Here is a 21,506-nt window from a genome sequence, read left to right on the forward strand (position 1 = left end):
CGGCAAGCATGGGTTGCTGAAGACCAGTTCTACCCCTGAATATGTAAACCAGTTCGTGAAAGCCTCATATATGGGTATTTATCATATCTGTTATTCCTGGCCACGTGGCATATAATTCTGAATAAATATTTGTTTGGTAATTTAAACATGCCTATTTTGCTTATATGAAGATTTGAAAACATTCGAATGTGGGTTTTATTTATCCTTTCTCTGATCGTTATGAATATTTTTTCAACATGTTACTAAATATCGTTTTAGTAATTAATCACACATTAGTTTATTTGGCAGATGTGTGCCAGGGCGTCGTCAAAACATACATGTGCAACTTGTAGGAATACATTAATTTAAAATAAAACCAAAACCAACAACATTATCACCGATATATTTAAGGTCAACTAGTTGCCTGGGTTTGTACAAAACGGCTTACGCCACTACACGTGTAGCTAGGGTGTGGATAAATTTGATATAGATTGCAGCATTCGGATCCACTCGGCATATTCCGTTATGAATATATTATGTCGATTAACAATGGAGTTGTGATATTGCATGGTTTGATATTGCAGTGATGCGAAAAACTATTTTATGGTTAAAATAATAAACCGGATATCGAGCTACATTTGAAGAGCCTAGAGCCATAAGGGCTAATGTCACGTGGAGTCTGTTTTGAGAAAAGTGACGAAAACACATAATATGATGCATGTTAATGAATTTTTTTAACCGATAAATTCCTACACATTAACGCATTTTGATAGCAGAGATATAAATGTTTTTTAAAAGCATTCAAAAATGGAAATAAACTTACGTGTTTAATTTGTGTAAGGTTGGAAAGGACCAATGTCTGTAGTTTGGCCATTTTTAACCCTCAGGCATTTGCATGGGATTTAACATGTGAGATTGATAAACTACTACTGAAAGTACAAACACATACTATTGAAGTACTTTAAATGATATAAACTAATGCCAACTTTGTTGAAATAGTTGAAATATAATAATAAGGTGTCCAAACTTTCAAAATCTCTCTCAGACAACCAGTCTCAACCACACACGGAAATGAAAACTAAAAGGGCCAAAATCTAGCAAAGTGACTTTGGCCCTTTTGGAACTTGGGGACTTTGGCCCTTTTATAGAATTTTAAGAAGCTACATTTCAAAAACGCCTCAATGAAAACACAATATTTTTTCTACGGGTAGACAAGAACTCATAGATGTTATTAATGCAATAATAAGCAAAAAGGGCCAAAGTGCATTTGGACCCTTTTAGCTCTAAGCTCTTCATTTATGTAAGTGTAACAATTCTCGTAAGAATTTTTTATGTAAGGTGATATCCACATTTAATAGTGAAAGTAGAGAATCCAGAATGGACTGGGGTGAGCCAAGTGACATTATCTAGAAAATATAAGCGACAAAACAATTTTCAATATTCATAAGACATCTCCATTGTATAATCCATTGTACAATCCTGAGATACCGTGTCTATGAATTACTATCAGTCAGTGATGATACCAGGTGTTCGCGAAAATGCGAGCGCATCCTGCCCCACCGGTGATCTATCTTATTTAGTAAACCATCGTACCTTGACGGCTTATAGATCAATGTTCAAATTAGTTGATTTCTTTGGCCATACCACACTCAACTACAGTTTGTAGGTCGCTTTGATACGTATGCAGCTGAGACAATGGCTTAAAGAGCATTTACTTACTCAGTTATATTAAACGTAGATCACAAAAAAATATAAAAGGAAACATTGAGGCAGCTTGTCTAGCATTACTAGAGCAATCAAATTATAAAAGTTCAGTAATCACCAGACCACCCACCAACAAGCACAGACAGACACGGATGTTATGTGAAACTGGAATGACCAAGGCAAAAGGACAGACACAGCGGCCATCGTAATCGATGGACGGTGTCGTCTGCTTCTAACAAAAAGATCAGCAGAAGATGAATCTATTTCAGCTGCCAGTGGCCATCGTGACAAGCCGGCAGCAGTGGGGGTTGGCCAGGTGACAATCAGTCGGGGGATCTTCTAATAATGAGAAGAGCATCATTACCTGTGTCACGTGATGGGCAGACGACACCGAAGGGATGTGGACGTCTGAGATTGTCTGATAGAAGGTCTGGGGCTTGGAGCTAGGGGTAAATGATGCTTGTATTTCAAGGGATAGACATTTATGGCGTTTCACCACGCGTTGTCAATGTGGGGTTTGTGAGGGTGTTTATTTTTACGCAAAGTTTTGCAAATTTCCTGCTACATCACGACGGGGAATACCCACAATCAACAGAGTTTACACACGTGGGAAATCGAACCGGGGTTCCAATGTGACGGGGGAACGCTTTAAACTGGACAACTTATTAATAACCAATCGTATTGCTTCGGAAAAGGGGACATGGGTTTCCCATTCCCAGGCGCAGCAATTCTCTGTACGGGGTTGCGTCCCTTTGGCACGCCAGAAACCTATTATTGTGGGTTCGAATCCCGGTTCGTCTCAAATGTGTTTCTAGGTTTGTCAGCACCATACCCGTGCTCGTGGGTTTCACCCAAGTGGTAAACGTCTGACATCTGCATCACTTTCCTCCCAAATTAAGCCGACATGCCGTGACAACTTGAATACTGCTCAAAATACCATTAAACCCAACTCACATCTTCATCAATCTGACGTTTGTAGTTCTTCATTGTATACAGTCTCAATCAGAGAGTATATGAGTGAAGTAAGTACACCTTAGTTTACTTAAATAGCTTTGAAATTTCACACAGCACTGAACCACACTACATATATCACATAAGATAAACGGACATCGAAAAAACTTAAGGAAAATACAAAAAACCTAATGAATTAATCGATTAGGCTCATGTTATGTAGCATAATATGCAGATGCAGACTGAATGAGTGAAAGCTGCCGTGAATACAGACCCTCAGTTAACTGACACACACTGTTAAGAAGATATACTTAAGTTTACATTTCCACAGAATAATCTCAAATTGTGATTATACCAGAACTTGTGCATCCTGACATCCCGTAGGCAAATAGCATTTTCTACCACTACTTTAATACCTTGAACAAGCAACAGTGGCTGCCTGACCAACACGTCGGCACCGGAAGCTGGGTAGGATCCCCCGCGTCGGTGATAATGACCGAGGCACGAGCCGTGTGTTGTTCACTTCCGGCTTGAAAGCACTGACGTGTTTACCAAAGTAAATGGCGTTTTTATCAACGTGACGTTAGTTGTTCTTCACGTTAGCTTCACTCCACGTTAGCTTACTCATATGTCACATGAGTACACGACCTCATAGTAGCCATCAACCACATTAACACATATACTACATTCGCGGTTAACGTTACTGTTGAGAAGGTAGCACTGGTTTCGTTTCCTCTGGTTTTCAGTGTGATGATCACAATAAGAAGAAAATGGCTTTATCCTTTTACGAAATGTGAACCGACATTGAAGTGTGGAAATAAAGAAGACACGAAGGTCAGAGGTCTCTATTGTAATACCAGTGTTAGGAACAATGTGTTTCCTATACGAACAACTCTTGTAAACATTAAGACACGTCGGCACTGGACATTAACTCAGAAGGGTGTCCAGCACAGTTTGAGTCACATATCCACATCCGATTTTTTTTTAGGTTCTGTTTTTCTGAATGTCCATAAAGAGTATCACGTGAGAAAATGAGAAAACCCCGTCTGTTGTCTGTATAAGTTTGGTGCTGTCTTGGAAATAAAACAGTTCGCCGACGTTATTCCATACAAACAGGTGTTCGTGTTGTCAGATGACAACATACGTCGACAGAAAAGCAAGAATTTTTGTCCGGGCACATTTCTCACCAATATATTTGCACACACACGCATTGATACTATCCACCCCACGTCTACATTCCACATCTGTGTTCAGTTTCACACCTTGACCATCGCCTGTCCCGTCAGCCTTTTTATCAATATCTGGCTTACACGTTGTCCTATGCCAAACAAAGAGATTGACACTGGCAATTGGCATGCCAATGCGTAATCCTTTCATTGATCCGACATACTCATGCGGTGCGGGATGTCATGCCGTCCCATGACAAAGTTTAAGAACAGTCATCAGCCTACTTTGGTAACCGCCTAATCACCCATGTTACACCTTTGCTTCCAATATGTTGTCAAGGCAACCGTCAGGTGTGACATTTCGAGATGGGACTAATTGTGGCAATTTATTACTGTGCAATCACCAGAAGGGATGATTGTCAATACTTCTGCTAGGATCTGAGGGGAGGTTAGAATGATGATTCTACTTCAGCTGGAGACAAGTAACGGACACACAGACCTGAATAAGTTCGTGTTTGTATATGGGACCTTATCACCATCGAGTGACCACGATGTGCCATCAAACTCATGTCTTGTCTTTCACAATTGTGGAAGCAGTTTGTATCGGCAGTGAGTATTGGTTTAAGAATATTTCTGCTATATTGTGGTGGGGAAACCATGAATTTACTCATGACGGGAATTGAGGTGAGGTGAAATGGGGTTTAACGTCGCGTCCAAGATTATTGCATTTATATAGCGACGTGCATGCACGTGTATATGTGCGTGTGTGGCTGCTTGTACTAGTCCGGACTGATGCCGATTTATAGTGCTAGCACACTGAGATACCATGCCGCAGTTTAACATGAATACCCCACTCAGACACAGTATACTGACTCCGAGCCGACCAGTCCTTGTTTTAGCCCCTTAATGCTGAGCGCCAGACAGGGTAAAAACAAGTACCATCTTTTAACGTCTTTTGGATCGAACCCCGGACCTTCTGCTCTCCGGGCGGACGCTCTACCATTAGACCACGGAGGCGGCCTGACGGGAATTGAACCCTATATAAACCTTGATCAATAAATTTTCATTTTGCAAGGCATTTTAGTATTATCTATTATTGTGAGTGAGTTGTGTTGGTGTTTAAGGGAGGGGGGTAGACTAATGTGATGCGGTTGTTTCATAATGAGACGGCCGGGGAAGAGAACATAATCTCTGATTTATTGAAGCTATAAAATACTTCAGATATATCATTCATCTTTTGACTGGTAAACTTGTAAGTGAATGCTAGTCAGTGAATATTCCAGCGTCATCACATTGGTCTTTAAATAGTCGAGTCTGGGTCAGGAAAACCTGTGGTTGATATGTGTGTGTGTGTGTTCTTTTGCAGGGAAGACTGAGCACACACTGTCATGAAAGTACCCCTCAAAATATGCATAATCTCTGACTGGTCATGTTCAGAATACTAGTACTGATACTAATCTGATACTAATTTTCGAAGTGAACTATCTTTATTATATTATTATACGAAATTGGACTGTAAATAATAACCTTGCCCTTTGTGCATTTTAGCTCAGATAGCATTCCCATAATATATAGAGTTGGTTAGCTAGTTTTGTACAGCGAGTACTTCCAGGTATATATCCAGGTAGAGCTGTCGCCACTGGAGCTCCCATCACAAATAGAGACGGGCGGCTGTATTCATCTCAAATTGAGCCAATCATAATCAGCGATGAAATCGTGCAATTTTTCAATAAAATAAAATTGGCGTTATCCTCTTTCATATGGCCACGCTAAATTAAAGACCGTGATTGTGTTGTTACCTTAGGGAAACTACGCGAGCATTTCAGTGCCACAAGGGAGATAATTGCTGTGCAACCAAGCCCCGGGGCAGCAGACGACATGGTCTGGAAATGGCTCTTCTACCTTTCATTCCTCCCCATTGTTGCTGAGCTATGATGTGTGCGTATCGACCAACCACTGCTCTTTGTTAAAATACAACAACACCGAGACTCCAGAGGTGGTCAATGGAACGTTTAACGCCTTTTAAACCTCGCTTCTGACTTCATGAAATATCCTTTGGGTTTTAAGCGTACCGTTGAGCCATTGCTAACACGACCACAAAGGCATGTGATGCGCGGATGATTAAGTAGAATGCTTTCGGGATATGAGAATATGAAAGCGAATTGTCGAGGAATTGATAAATCATTTAATGCTATTGATAATTTGAGAACGCGTACAGGATGTCTATTGACTTCTTTTAATCAACTTTTACACAAAGGTGAGGTGAAATGGGGTTTAACGTCGCAACAAAGATTATTTTAGCCGATTTTATAGTGCAAGCCCACTGATATACCATGCCGCAGTTTAACATAAACATCCCACTCAGACACAGTATACTGACCCCAAGCCGTCCAGTCCTTGTTTTAGCCCATTAATGCCGAGCGCCAGGCAAGGTAACAACAAGTACCTTCTTTCAGCGTGTTTTGGTAGGATGCGGCCGGCAATCGAACCCTAAACCTTTCACTCTCCGGGCAGACGCTCTACCACTAGGCAACAAGGAGGTCTTTACACAAAGGAAAATAATGATAATCTTGATGTCACACCACGCCGATAGGACGTTAATGGCAAGTACTGATTTTCTTTCGTTACAATTCTTTTGTGTTATTTCGTCAAAATACAATAATTATGCCAGTCAAGAGGGATACACGTTCTTAGAATTCTTAGAATTTCTGCCCCAACCTTGAAATGGTTTTCCTTTCCAAAATCAAACCATATGACAAGATGTTTCATTTTAGGAAACCAGCCAAACAATTGTTAATCGAAAAAATAGACCTGGTAAACTCAACTGACCAACTACCCGATGGGATTGATAGTAGCTTGATTTACCTCAAAGAAATATACCTGATAGATTCGGAGTTAAATTCAGATTCACCTGAAAAAATTAAATAAAACCAAACCATGGTTATTCCAGCGATAACAGATCAACAAACAAATTGCATACCTTTTACGTTTAGAAATACCCTGTAAAACGAAGATAAAACATCCCTGAATGTGAATCACTTTGGTAAATCAATTCTTTCAGTTAGAGATAATTGAATCAGGTCGTAGAATAATCCAACTGTTTGTTCAACTTCATAAAATTGTAACTTTGAAAAAAGCCACCACAATGACTTCGAGTTGATTGATGTGACAGGGGATTGTGGTTTATATTTTTCTCATTAGGAAATGCAACTCGAATCAATCAAATTAGAAGCTTCATGTTTACATAACACATCGAACAGACAGGTAGAAATGCTCAAGGGAATGAGTGAAATATTTACCTCATGCTACATTGATTTTGGAGATTAGCACGCGGCCAACTTTAACAGGGTACATCATTTGGCAACGCCATACGGCGATTGACAAGGTGCGTGTGGTTTTCAGGGTCGGCGGGATGAAATGGCCGTTTGTTTGGTGAAGGCATTATACACTGACAGAACTGTTTACATTACGGATCATAGCAACATTGAACAAAGAAAATATGGCTAATGTACGGTACTTTTTTGTGACGAATATTTCATAATGTCAGAAAACACTGGAGCTTAAACTACAATGGATTTTGCAGAATGTTACAGTTTAAGAATTTATCGTTGGTCAGGGGAAACATGGGTTATTGAATGAGGGATGGGCGCTAAAATACAGTTAAATTGTGTCTAGGTTATCAGCGCTGACTTTTTAACACCAACACATTACTGTGTGCTTTTCGACTCAGTGTCGACACCCAACTCGTGCACAGGTGCCCGCTGAAGCTAAAACAACTGCTTGAACATGTCGTGTACATCCGCAATAATTCTCTCAAGCGATAAAGTTTGCATAGCATTAGGAGGATATCCGCATTAATATCATAACGATTATTGACCATTAGCAGAAAATAATAATTTCAAAGGCGGGTCGGTCATGAAATTATCAAAATTCGTTTAGGATTCGAAGTTTGATAATATACCCCTTTGAAACGTTTCGTATGAAAAAGAAACAAACGTCATTTTAGAAGGGTTGAGACATCGATCCCCAAAGACATATAAAAGTCTATATGTACACATGACATTTGGATATGTAGGGTAATAAGGCAACTCGGGGTAATGGCCAACAGATGCGGAAATGTGTTCCCTGTACTACCAATACCCTTATAATTGTTGCTTTAGAGCAGTGTCGCTGAAACACATAAAACACATCTCGTGTGACAGGAGCAATATCTCACCTGTGTGGATGCAAATGGCGTTGGTAAACTGTTTTAAATTATTTTATTGTTTGCTTGTTGTTTAACGTCACACTCAGCAATAGTCCAGCTGTATGACGGCGGCCTGTAAACAACAGAGTGTGGACCACACAATCCAGTGATTGACATCATGAGCATCGATCTACGCAACTGGGATACCATGACATGCATCAACCAAGTCAGTTAACCTGACCACCCGATCCCGTTAGTCGCTTCATACGACAAGCACAGTCTCCTTTTAAGGCAAGCATGGGTTGCTGATGACCTATTCCAACCTGCATCCTCACGGGTCTGTTTTAAATTATGTCGCCGAGTCAAAACTTGGAGACAACCACTACTATTATGTCTTGCAATCATCTTACACATAGGTGTGCTAACACATTAATAGTGTGCTCCTGTATATTCAAATTTACCAAGAGAATATAATTATCCACATGATCATGCATTTCTACACATTAAGAAACATGGCGATATGATACGTTATTAATATTATTATAGACACATGTTCCAAAGATGGATGGATGGTTGATTTGCATTGTTTATAATCACTGCATAGGCTGTACTTCCATGTCATCCATAAACAAACTTTACATACTGATCAGGCTTATAGAATTTATCAAATCGCGGCACAGGATTGCCGACACTTTTACGAGCGCTTTTCTTAGTAAGGGGATTATTGCGCACAGACGCAATACTTTAAAACATCGACGGCTTGGCTGGAACAATTTGAACATACATGTACATATAGTTTAGTATAAACATTATTTGTACATTGAGTAGCAATGTCAACAGCATGTTAGGCACGTGATATGAGTGAAAAGTAGCGATGAAATCTACACCACGCGTGCATGATTATTTAGAACAATTATTGTACATGTTTCTTTCATGCGTTGTTTATTGAAATATCAAGGACAGATAATGCCCTGTTAGTTTTTAATCGTTTCCCATATTAACCACGAAAACTTAGAAATTGGCAGCAATGATAGACACACCCTCCTACTTGTGCTTCGAATTTCATGTCGCGACAAGATGCGCGAAACACCAACAAGGATATAGTTCTCTTCTTACCCAAAACATCAACTTATCGCTTGTCAAGTTGCCTTGATAAACTTATTACAACAATCAACTCCAATCTGTATGATAAACTCGTTATCCCGAACCGCGATAATTCGGACATATCGATTGATGATGATTAAATTTAGGAGGAACCTCGTTCGTCCAGATCAGTTTGATGTACTTGTCCTGCTTAATAACGAAGATATGAACAAAATCGTTGAGCAAACCAAAAATTATATAAGAAGCAAGGGGTCCTTTGTTATTTCCTGAATTAAGGTGATCTGCCCTATATGTGTGTGCGTTTATGAAGAAATTTAATACTGACGTATATAACCTTGGTGACCCGTGATCATTCGGGGTAGAATAGGACTTCAGAAACCCATGCTTGTCGTAAGAGCGACTACCGGGATCGAGTGGTCAGGCTCGCTGACTTGGTTGATGCATGTCATCGTATCCCAATTGCGTAGATCGATGCTCATGATATCAATCACTGGATTGTCTGGCCTACACTCGATTATTTACAGACCGCCGTCATATAGCTGGACTATTGCTGAGTGCGGCGTTAAACAACAAGAAAACAAACAAAACAAATATAACCTTGGTAGAAAGATAATAAATAGCAACATGGTCCCTTGCATTTGTCTTTTAGCTTAACTGAGTGTGTATTGTTTAACGCCGCGTTGTACAGTATGTTAGTTATTTCACGTCTTGTCAGCTTGATGTGGGAGGAAATACCGAAGTCAGGGGTATGGTGCTGACAACCATAGAAATATAATCATGACGAATGGAGGATTCGAACCAACGATCAGGGGACGCAACTGTACTCAGGGAAGTGCACCACCTACACGACAACTGGGCCAACCGGAATCCATCATCGATGTTATGAAATAGTTATATGCAACACGCGGGTTTATGAAAACGACACCGACAATAAGGATATATGGAATGATTTCTAAAGTAACGATCGGCGCTTTGTTTTCATTGTAAGATAAGCATTTTCCCATATTTCTGTTGGTACTTTTGTGTTGGAATCACTGGAACTTAAAAAACCCAGCGTAGTATTGAAAATGGGTTTAACTATTTCTGCGTTTGGATAAACGAATTCACTTACGACACATGTTCACCGTTGATGGATTAAGGTCGACAACGCGACAGTGCGACATTATCAAATGTTTTATAGCTGCGTTGTCACCTTTTGTAACGCCTTTTCTTACACATTTTAGATTGTGCGAAAATGTCGCCCTTTGTTAAGACATCAGAAAAAACCATTATCCAAAGCGCGACAATGCGACAGATGTCAAAATGATGCGTTTTATCTTTGCGATTTCGCTACCTTTTGCATGTGTTTGTAAGGTGACAACGCAATGTCCCGTCTATGAATCCACACAGATTTGGGAGGAAAGCCCGAAACGATGCAGGTCGTAGACGTTTACCACTTTGGCGAAACCCACGAGAAGAGATGAGGTCCTGAGAATGCAAAAAACATTAACAGAGCGAACGGGATTCAAACCAACAATCATATGTTTCTGTGCACCATTCCACAGCGAGATAACTCCACATGTGCATTGATACATACATGTATCGTGCATTGATACATACATGTATTGTGCAACGTATACACTTATTGCACCCAAAACAACACAAATGCCATTTTCATGGATGTCACGTTTAAAGTACATGCCAATCTTTTGGGGCTGCCTCCTGTAATGTAATATAAGCCCGTTGAATAAAAATATTATCACAAAATCCTTCAGACATTTATCATACGTAATAGCTAACCAAACAGCAGTACCTGGTGAGAGTCTAAGTGGTCCACTCCGGCCTATCTGGTTTGTCCCACATTTATAACCTGTGTTATAAATCCTACCTGAGTAGACCGGTGTCTCGATAAGTAATTGCAGTAGTAATAAATCATATCTCATATGCGAAACGAATTGAACATACACAGGCTCTCGACCTTCTGTTAATATGTTTGTGTGGGATTAAATGCAACAGAACGACTACATAAAGACGATTGTGATTAGGATGTGGGTGTTGATATGTATACTTCTATGGATAAAAAGGAAGTCTCCGTATCAATTCCATTTATTTTCCAGGAACTAATGGGCGAGGTGATCCATCAAGCTGAGGGGAAGGAGTTTTGAGTACGTAAATGCTTTGGATACATGTTTCAAAAAGAAGGTGGTCTATCTTGACATTATGCTACCAGCGGTACGAAGTACAAGTAAAAGGTTAACTGCAATTTCAGAAATCAGAAGTGTCTGAATACACAAACATGTGATAGTATTACCATCATTATAGCATATCTTTATTAATAAAAGCGGCAAAACATTGCTTTCATAAAAGCATTGGCAAACAGTGACATAAATCGTAAGTTATGGAACCTTGAGTCTATTAAATAATGACATTCTTGTTGCATTGCATCGAAAAGAATAAATAAAATTTATTATAAGTAATCGCAAGTATATTTCATTCCTTGTGAATCAAAAAGAACCCAAATATACACTCTTTTCTTATATTCAATGATCTCCCTTTTGATATAGTTCTTGAACCTGAAATAATACCTTGATATCGGCGATGCAAATATTTTCCGCCATTCATAAAATGAAATATTTCAAGAAACTAGCTTCAGGCATCCGTATTCCGTCTGTCTGCCTGAATCATATATGACTTAAAGTCCTACCTTGACGCACACCTTGTCATAGAGCTAGGTCTAGTGTTGGAAGAGGACCTTGAGGAAGACCTAGAGGACGAAGACTCATCCCAAGGTCTTGCTGAGGACCTTCCACTCTTTGGCGTTTTCTTGTCCCTTTGGGATCCGGCTGAATTGGACTGGCTGCGGCTACTTTTCGGTCGCAACATTTGCAAGTGTCTTTTTCTATCCCTTCGTTGAACGTGAGGTTATGACATATCCCGTATCCCATGTAACAAACGATGACTGCCTTATAACCGCCTTTTTATAAAATTAGCAACGTCATGTTAGTCAATCATAGAAGTTTCCGATTCTCGACAGAATTTGTCTCCTGATGTGGCATTGGGTGTGATACTAAATATGAAAAGGTGACATTGGAGATCAGTCTTTGTGATATTAGTTTGAAGTATGCACACTGTATTACATAAAAAAATATTATTGCTCGTCCATACTGTATCACAGGACGAAGTCAAAGTCCACAATCAAAGGTCTAATCTATTTCATTGAGTGAATTCAGATACAACAGGATACAATATGCATCTGTATCTTTATGGCATGGTTCATTATCCTCTTCTGTGTAACAAGTTGATATCAGGTTTAATGTATAAATCCATGAAACAAGAATGGTCTAGAGAAAACCCGTTCATGTAGTCTGTGTGATGGTCGCATCCCCATACTCGGCTACGCCACAAACCTGACGTTTGATATAGTAATGCTATATTGCCCTTGTGGTAAAGTATGTCTTGAAGGTCGGCCGACCATATAAAAGTTTATCCTTTATCGAAGTCCACGACATGAAACAAAGTAAATCCTCGTCTCGTCACATTGGTCCAACTGTCATCGAGTGAGATCGTCCTGGAGATCGTCAACACAGGTGACAACACGCCACTCTTCCAGGATACGCGTTTCTCCAGGCTATGAAGCAATTACAGCATTGGGACCTATCAGTTACCCACCCAACCTCCAACCCTGGCCTGATCACGTCGCTACGGTACAGTTACATCATTACTGTATGCGATGTTTACCCATATACAATTACACGGGACATTCCACCCTATCCACATTCATGAGCTTATGAGCTAATTTACCTTCATCACAATAGTCAACAGTCGTTAGGGATGCATGTATACACACATTACCTATTGTCGACGGATAAAAGTTGTACTTAAAAAGTTGTATGCTCAAGGTGATGATGAGGGGCAGTGATAAAGTGAATATACATCGATGCTTCCGAACACAAAGGATAAAGATGATGGATGGATGTTTTAGCTTTCCACATATGACTTTAATGTGTACAGGAAGGAAGCTTTTAATGTTTCGCGATTAACGGCTTTGAGAAATGTTAAATAAAAAAATATATTATTAAGTTGGAGATTTTACTACGCCGTGTAATTGAAAATCCGATGTTCCGTCAAATGTGTCAAATCCACTTTTCTGACACGTGTCACTTCACTTTACTGTCACTGTGTCAATCCACTATACCGTCACTGTGTCAATCCACTTTTCTGACACGTGTCAATCCACTTTACTGTCACTGTCAATCCACTTTACTGTCACTGTGGCAATCTCATTTACTGTCACTGTGTCCATCCACTTAATATCACTGTGTCAATCCACTGTACTATCACTATGTCAATCCCATTTACTGTCACTGTGTCAATCCACTTTACTGTCACTGTGTCAATCCACTTTACTGTCACTGTATCAATCCAATTTACTGTCACTGTGTCAATCCACGTTTCTGACACGTGTCAATCCACTTTATTGTCACTGTGGCAGTCCACCTTCTGTCACCGCGCAAATTCACTTTGCTCAAAGCCTCTTTTAAGATGTTTCAAACGGATATCACCCTGGTGTTATCGTGTAATCCAATTTTCTGACACGTGTCCATCCACATTCTGTCACGGTATCAATCCACTTTAATATCACTGTGTCAATCCACCTTCTGTAACGGTGCCCATCCACTTTGCTGTCACTGTGTCCATCCACTTTTCTGACACGTGTCAATCCACTTTTCTGACACGTGTCAATCCACTTTACTGTCACTGTGTCAATCCCATTTACTGTCACTGTGTCAATCCACTTTACTGTCACTGTGTCAATCCACTTTACCGTCACTGTCAATCCACTTTACTATCACTGTGTCAATCCACTTTACTATCACTGTGTCAATCCAATTTACTGCCACTGAGTCAATCCACTTTACTGTCACAGTATCAATCCACTTTACTGTCACTGTGTCAATCCACGTTTCTGACACGTGTCAATCCACTTTATTGTCACTGTGGCAGTCCACCTTCTGTCACCGCGCAAATTCACTTTGCTCAAAGCCTCTTTTAAGATGTTTCAAACGGATACCACCCTGGTGTTATCGTGTAATCGGTTCTGTTTTATGACCTGAAACGTAGCTTCAAATCAGCAGTCTGGCTTCAACTATGTTCCCAAAGTGGTGAAAATTTCAAGGTGTATCCAAAAATCAATTCACCCAACATTCCACGAGCCCTTTGATGCCGAGAGTTGCCCATTTTCTGGAAGATAATACCAGTCCGCCTTTGGGTGCACCCACTGGGTACAACTTTAGAACAGTGAAGTATAAATCTCTCACTTAACGGGTCAAATTAAAGTATCACAAACAAAGGCAGTTCACGGACTTCTCACCGTTTGTTCAAACAGCTTGTGACTCTTCCTTGTTTACTTTACCATTATGAAGTCATACTCCACTTCTGTTATCAGAAGTGTCCGAATCATCGTCCCCTTTTCGCTAGTCGCCCCACGCCCCTCGTGGTATAGATGTTTGTCATCACTGTCCGTAATCGCAGAAGATAGCAAACTGTCTATGAAAATCTTGGGCGGTTTGATTTAGGTACATTCCTTGTTCGTTTTCACCACTCCAGTTTATTCCCTATTTATACCAACTGGTAACAGAGGCATTCACGTGATGACCCTGGCTGATGACTGAATAGACATGTGTTCTGTTGATTGAGTTGTGTTTTAGTAATGCAGAACCTAATGTAATTGAGATCAGAACTGATGTTAGAAAAATATGGACATGTCTTGTTTAACAGAAGTTACTTTATTCATACGTTTGTCACCATCATACATCCTCATTCCTGTCCGCAAAGTGCAAGAAGACCCACATTGTCCAGATTTCGCCCCCAAACGCTACTGTCGATCTAAGTTAAGTGCGATATCACGAAAACATCTAAGTACTTTGATTGAAGTGTGAGTGCGTGTGTGAGCGAATATGGTTTTACGTCGACTTAAGCAATATTTCAGCAATATCAAGGTGGTGTACACCAGGGTACACTTGTACAACACAACCTTAGCGCAACGTAGGTCCAACGTCCATGTTAAGGTATGGCAGTTACGATCACATTAGGGCTAAGATCGCTTTGTACTCTGACAAGTAGTCGATACATGTGCGTTGTTTTACGTCACAGTCAGCAATATTCCAGCTACATAATCAGTGGTAGTGCAACGATCCTCGCTGTCGGGTACAAAGACACAGACTCATCTTACTCTCCATGCTCGCACGCATGGACGGAGACACGCACACGCACACGCACACACACGTTGTAACCGCTCTAGGTTGTCATTTACTCGGATATTACGGAAGGGACGAGGAGATAGCGTGGTCACATTATGTGACCTGGAATAATGCTTATCATTGTACCCCGATGACGTGAGTCGTCATTCACTCTATCAACCCCTGGTCTGTCTGCTTGTCTGCTGCGGCGTAAAACAACGCCCCCTCTTTCACATTCACATACACGTGACGCATTGACAGGAACTGCCCACGTCCCCAGTGACAGTGAATCTGCAATAAAACTACTCCATGCATCCATGGCTATCGTGTAACGTGTTTATGTACTGCAGTTGCGAATATAAAATGGGAAATAATTTTCAACACATTGAGGAGTGGTGGTTTGATTAATACAGTTTGTGATTTTCTCGTTCATTCATATTTTATTGATTGTTCGATATCGATCAGTGATATCGCAATCACTCCTTCAATAAAGTTATGAATATAAAGTAGATCGTTCTTACAACAATTACAAATTATTTCTTTATGTGGTCTGAAATTGATATCCGCGAACGGAAGCGAGCAAACAATATCGACAGTGTCTAACCAACACCTTCTGTCAAGATGACAATCAGCGTCTGTAGAACTCTAGGAAGAGTCATGATGTATTCCCAGTCAACAACAATGCAGCTCCTATTACTCATTGTACAGTGATGTATTTTATCTGTACCTTATGCCATTATACACGATGAATACTGAAATTTGAAATGAACTTGTCAGCCCGTGAGAAGTGACAATAACTTTGAAAAATTGATTTTTCAAATGGAAAGCACAAAGGGAATAAAACTATCAATCAAGTGGGATGGGTAAGCACACTACCTACTTGACTAAAGCACCCGACATAATATATATACAGCATATGGATCCGGAGGGGCATGGTCAAAGTTCCATTACGTTACGTGACGTTGCGTGACGTTACATGTCCGGCTATTTTGAAAACGCAGGGGGCGTGTGTGTGTGTTTGTGTGTGTGAGTGTGCGTGCGTGCATGTGTGTGTGTGTGTGTGTGTGTGTGTGCCTGCGTGTGTGTGTGTGTGTTGATCAATAGATATAATGCTAGATACATGATGCAAACAAATCAAAAGGGAAACAATATGCATTTGGACGCCAAAAATTAGTAGTTTTTTCTGTTGAATTGAAACACGTCAGGTACAGATTCAGCAATATATACTAGTATACGTCAACATGATTGTTTCAAACAGGGTGTAAGGGGTTGCATCCCTGCCCCCTCCTTTGTATTCGAGCATGAATACCTCGCTCACACCTTGGTGTAACGGTATCACTGAAGAAAGCATTCAAAACCATATCAACCGAGAAATGACACTGGTCGGCACAAGAAAAACAAAGGGAAACACTATCTTCCCTTGTTTGAGTTCGTGCAGTAAGGGGCTAACGCTTTCTTTATGGTGCAATTTACTCGCGAACGTGTTGCCGTTGTTTACAGCGCGCAATAACCCCGTGTGCAAACAACACAGACCATTGTACAACTATCAACACGGGACAATTTATACCTGTTGGAAGATTTGAAACGTCGAAATTTGATCTGACTTCAAAAAGAATAAACACATTGTGTCATGCTTGTTTCAGTTTATAACAGTAGTCTTTTCAGCAGCTGTTGTAGGAACATAGTGTCGTGTATATCAATACAGTTACGGTAAAAAGGACACGTCTTTAGCGTGAGAAGCATGGTGATATGGGGTAAGATAGTATCACTGCAAATGGTGGGCAGTTCAAAGTAAGAGGCAAACTGTTATCAAAGCAATTACTTGCATAAAATATTGAATAGTTACACAGGTATTTGCTGAGAATGTCGTCAAAGTTACTGGTCAGGATATCTAACAATGCACAGGTCATATGGAAGGTGCCATTTAATTTACTCGTGTGTGTGTGTGTGTGTGTGTGTGTGTGTGTGTGTGTGTGTGTGTGTGTGTGTGTGTAAATAATGATGAAGTCCCCATTTAATTGAGAAAAAAATACATATGACTGACTGATACTGTAGCGAAACAAACAATGCGCCTCTTTCTTGCAGTTGGTGTGTGTATACTCATACATCGAGAAGTTACATTTTGCTCAAATACAATAATTGATCGCCAGTTTGTGAAAGAAGAAGCAAATGAGCTCCTTAGAATTAAACAAAAACTTCTGATCTCAAATCACGCCGCCCCAGGTATATTTGGTCAATAGGCACAAGACAATAGTATCGTATATATATTCTTTAACTACGTACCATCAAACTAACTGTAATAACACTTAAGACATCGAGCTTGTACACGGCGTTACAAGCAGATGACGCGCGTTGCATCTTAATAGTTTCAAAGGTAGTTTCCGTCCGGTTGACATTGAAATTGTGACGGCCGATATAAAACATGAGACAAAAAGAGGCAAAGAACAAGACGCCATGCGCAAGTAAGAATTAATCTATATGGCGTTTAGAATCTAAACGTAATAAATAATTTTTCGTATGAATTCACTGAAATATTATAATATAAAAGTCTTTAATCTGGTCTCATATGTAATATATTTTAAATCAATTATATTTGATCCACTAAACTTAAAAAATATAGCGTTGTGCCCTTGACACCCAGATCATATATTAATTTTAAACTTTCTTTGAAAATATAATCTACTAGTCTTCACTGTCGCAGTAAATCTAATTAACAGTTCACACTAATTTATACCGTCAGTTATTTATTTCAGAAAAAGAGACAAAATAAATTTACTTTTTTAAAAAAAAGAGTATAAAGTTTGACTCTTCTCCGATGTTGCCAAAAAATGATAAATTTACCATGACGTTTGATGTGGCATTCGGCAGATTTCGAGTCGCAAACAGATAAAGCAGTACAAATATATTTAACGATTTCAGAAAAAAATGCACCTCTTTCTTTAAGAATTAATATACCTGCGTTCACAAAAGTAACCTCAGTGATCCCGCGTACCCATAATACTGTCTTCTTACGAAGCAGGGGATTATCGCGTCACCTGCTTGTCTGTTGAAGTCATTGATCTCTATTTACTCCAAATTCACCCCCTTCCAACGAGACAGCAACCTGTCATTTATCAGACCAGCTGACCGGTGACGAAAGTGAGAGTATATCAACATATAATTAATGTTCGATTTGTGATACACGTTAGACTGGCTGTTTGTAATCGACATGATGTCGACACAGCCGCTGGGGTGCGTTGAGGTTAATTACTTAGTGTCGAGATAATACGGTTGTTGTGATAACTTGCGACGGGTTCAAGCCTTCAAACCTCCATCCTCATATAAAGTGTACAATGCGTTTGACATGCATAAGAGTGAGTGAGTGAGTGAGTGAGTGAGTACGCAATATCAAGGCGCGAGACACCAGAAATGGGCTTCACACATTGTACCCATGTCAGGAATCGAACCCCAGTCTTCGGCCTGCCGATCGAACACTTTAACCACTAGGCTACCCGACCGCCCCGACATGCAAAAGAATGGATACAAGGTGAAAAGGTGATTCGCTGTACCTCCCTCACTCTCCACGTTGAGACTGGTAGATACGTTAATACTCCACGACAGCAGAGATTGTGCAATAGTTGCAATCAAAGATATGTCGAGAATGAATAATTATCATTTTTTATTAATTTGTAACGCTTATGATGAACTTCGTCTTCAGTATTTACCACAGAAGTATTTTGTACATCCTACTCTTGCTAAATTCAATATGCTTATGGCTGTAAACAATGAAACTGTTATTAGAAATGTTGCAACTTTTATATACCATGCTATGAATGTTAGACTCCAAACACTGAGCCTATAAATGTTAATGATGGACCAAATATTGTACCATGGGCCGCTGGCCTACATATGTACATGAATAAAGAATTGAATTGAAAAAGGGTTTTGAGAAAGTCATAGTTTCATGAAAATAATATTTTTCAAAAATTCTCAAACAATTCCTTTTTTTAAAACAACATCTGATCTGATCTGATGTAGGGTAAATAATTTCACAGATCAGTGTTCCCTACACATTTTTTTCAAAATGACAAATATGAAATGTTCTATTAAACTTAACACTGAGGCTTGAACACAACCCAAGTCCATATTGGTAAACCACACATACCCTGTACACAACTCGCCTCACGTCAACGCCTAGCCTCTCTCGAGGCGCCTTTTGTGAACTTCGACGATACTGCTTGTAAAGGAATTATTATCAATCATGGGGACATTTCCAACGTTGGCGTATTGGCCTTGGAATACAACAAACAAGCCTTCAACAATTATTTATCTGACCTGGGTAGACAAATGATTCAGAAAATAACTGATCATTAAGAAAAAAAATCATCTAGAACAATACATATTCCATGAAAAGCACGCTCCATTTCAACGTATGTTGACATACACACGGACAGCAAATCAATACTTTCCACTGAAAAAACAAACTTACCTCAATGAGTTTTTCCTCATATCGGTGGATGATTTGTGTATCCGTTATGTTTGACAACTGGTTACTTCATTAAATGCTTTTGTCAACTATGCTCCAAATGTCATTAAATCTGAGAAATCACCACACCGTGTAGCCAAGAGATGTGAGGAATCCACACGTAATAACACAACAAACAAGAAGCTATCAAACCGCTTCAATGGTATCCGATTGTAACATCCAGACAGAACGCCAAGTAACGAAATGATAGTGGAAATGTACTAAAAATCTAAACGAAAATCTCAGTTTTCCAGAATGCAAGACTCTGCATGTTGTCAGGTGATAAACACAAACCTCAGAACACCTCAATGCACCTAATTACGGGGCATAGACTTTCAATAGAGTAATTAAAGACCAGGAAAAGCTAAGCGGATTATACGAGGAGAAGGGATTCGAGCAAGTCTTATTGTGGCTCGAAGACTAAGAGGTGGTTGTAGAGAGGTGTTTACTTGCGTATGCAGTTGCTGTTTTTCACGATTATAACCTGGCAGGGTTTATCCATCCGTTTAATAAAGAAACTGTTTTAACTGATATAGATGAAGATCTTATGTTGAAAGTGTTCATTAAAAAGACTGCTTTTATGAATTTGTCACAAGCAGAAAGATTTTGTAATATTTCATAACTACAACAAATATGATATACACATGAATTTGTGAACAACGTACCATCAAACTAACTGTAATAACACTTAATACGTCATAGCCGATAAAGTTTGAAAATGGCGTTACGACAAGAAGACGACAATCTTTGCATCTCAATACACGTGTCAAAAGGTGAGATATAAAGAAGATGCTTGTGTTAAATGTGTTGATCAAATGGACAGATTTTTAAGCAGAAATATCATTTAAACTATTTTATGACTTGAACATATGTAATTTACACTTTTATACAAGATCTGCTTTTTAAGTAGGAGAAAGCACCTTGTATATTGTTAAGTGTTTACAATGTGATATTTAACCGTGTCTTAACTGTCCCTTATTCATCTGGGAATGGTTCTGTACATGTATATATGCATTATTTACTACGATCAAATATTGCACAGAAGTGAGAGGTAAATAGATTACTCGGTCTACCACAAAGAGTAAGAACAGCTGAGGGCCCCCACAGATCAGAGATGAATGTGGTTAGTGGATTACTAAAAGCAAATAAAACACATGTCTGTCCACGATTTGTACCAGACTGATCTGTATAGCAAGTGTCATAGAGAAATATTCCACGGATTTGGAGTTCTGCCCCGGAAACGGAAAAAGGACAGACGATGGACGAACATTTTGATCCATTCAAAACATGGGGATAGACATGTACGGTAGACGGCGTTGTGTCTAGTCGGTTCCTTCTGTCAACATACGTACTGCACAATAAATCATAGCACGGAGTTCTAGATAAAAGGAAAATATTCTCACTGAAAAAACAAGCGACAATTTCCAAACATTATTATTTCCAAACTTGAAAATGAACTTTGTTTTAGCTGCAAATACTGATTTCACAAAGTATTGATTTATCAAGATATTCATATATGTTTTAAGACATGTACTGAGCAAATTGTTAAAGGAATCAGACTTAAATAGATCGTTATCAGAAACTTGCCAATGAAATCCAGATGCACACTCGTATTTGGGTCACACGTTTATCTTGGCCAATAGATATTATTTGACATTTTTTGTCTCCATTATTCCTTCTTTACATAAACTACA

The 21,506-nt window shown here is 39.5% G+C and overlaps 1 protein-coding gene across 1 annotated transcript in view; it reads right to left on the reverse strand.

Annotated features, from left to right (window-relative positions):
- Positions 1-13,561, reverse strand: part of LOC139475986 (androglobin-like) — a 105,527-nt gene extending 91,966 nt beyond the window's left edge. Inside the window, exon 1 of the mRNA XM_071259212.1 lies at positions 11,774-13,561. Coding sequence (XP_071115313.1) covers positions 11,774-11,952 — 179 coding nt within the window. The 5' untranslated portion in view covers positions 11,953-13,561. The remainder of the gene's footprint in view (positions 1-11,773) is intronic.
- Between the last annotated feature and the right edge of the window lie 7,945 nt (positions 13,562-21,506).

The sequence above is a fragment of the Haliotis cracherodii genome, unplaced genomic scaffold, assembly GCF_022045235.1.
Source record: "Haliotis cracherodii isolate W230 unplaced genomic scaffold, xgHalCrac1.p SCAF_3, whole genome shotgun sequence".
Taxonomy (NCBI): domain Eukaryota; kingdom Metazoa; phylum Mollusca; class Gastropoda; order Lepetellida; family Haliotidae; genus Haliotis; species Haliotis cracherodii.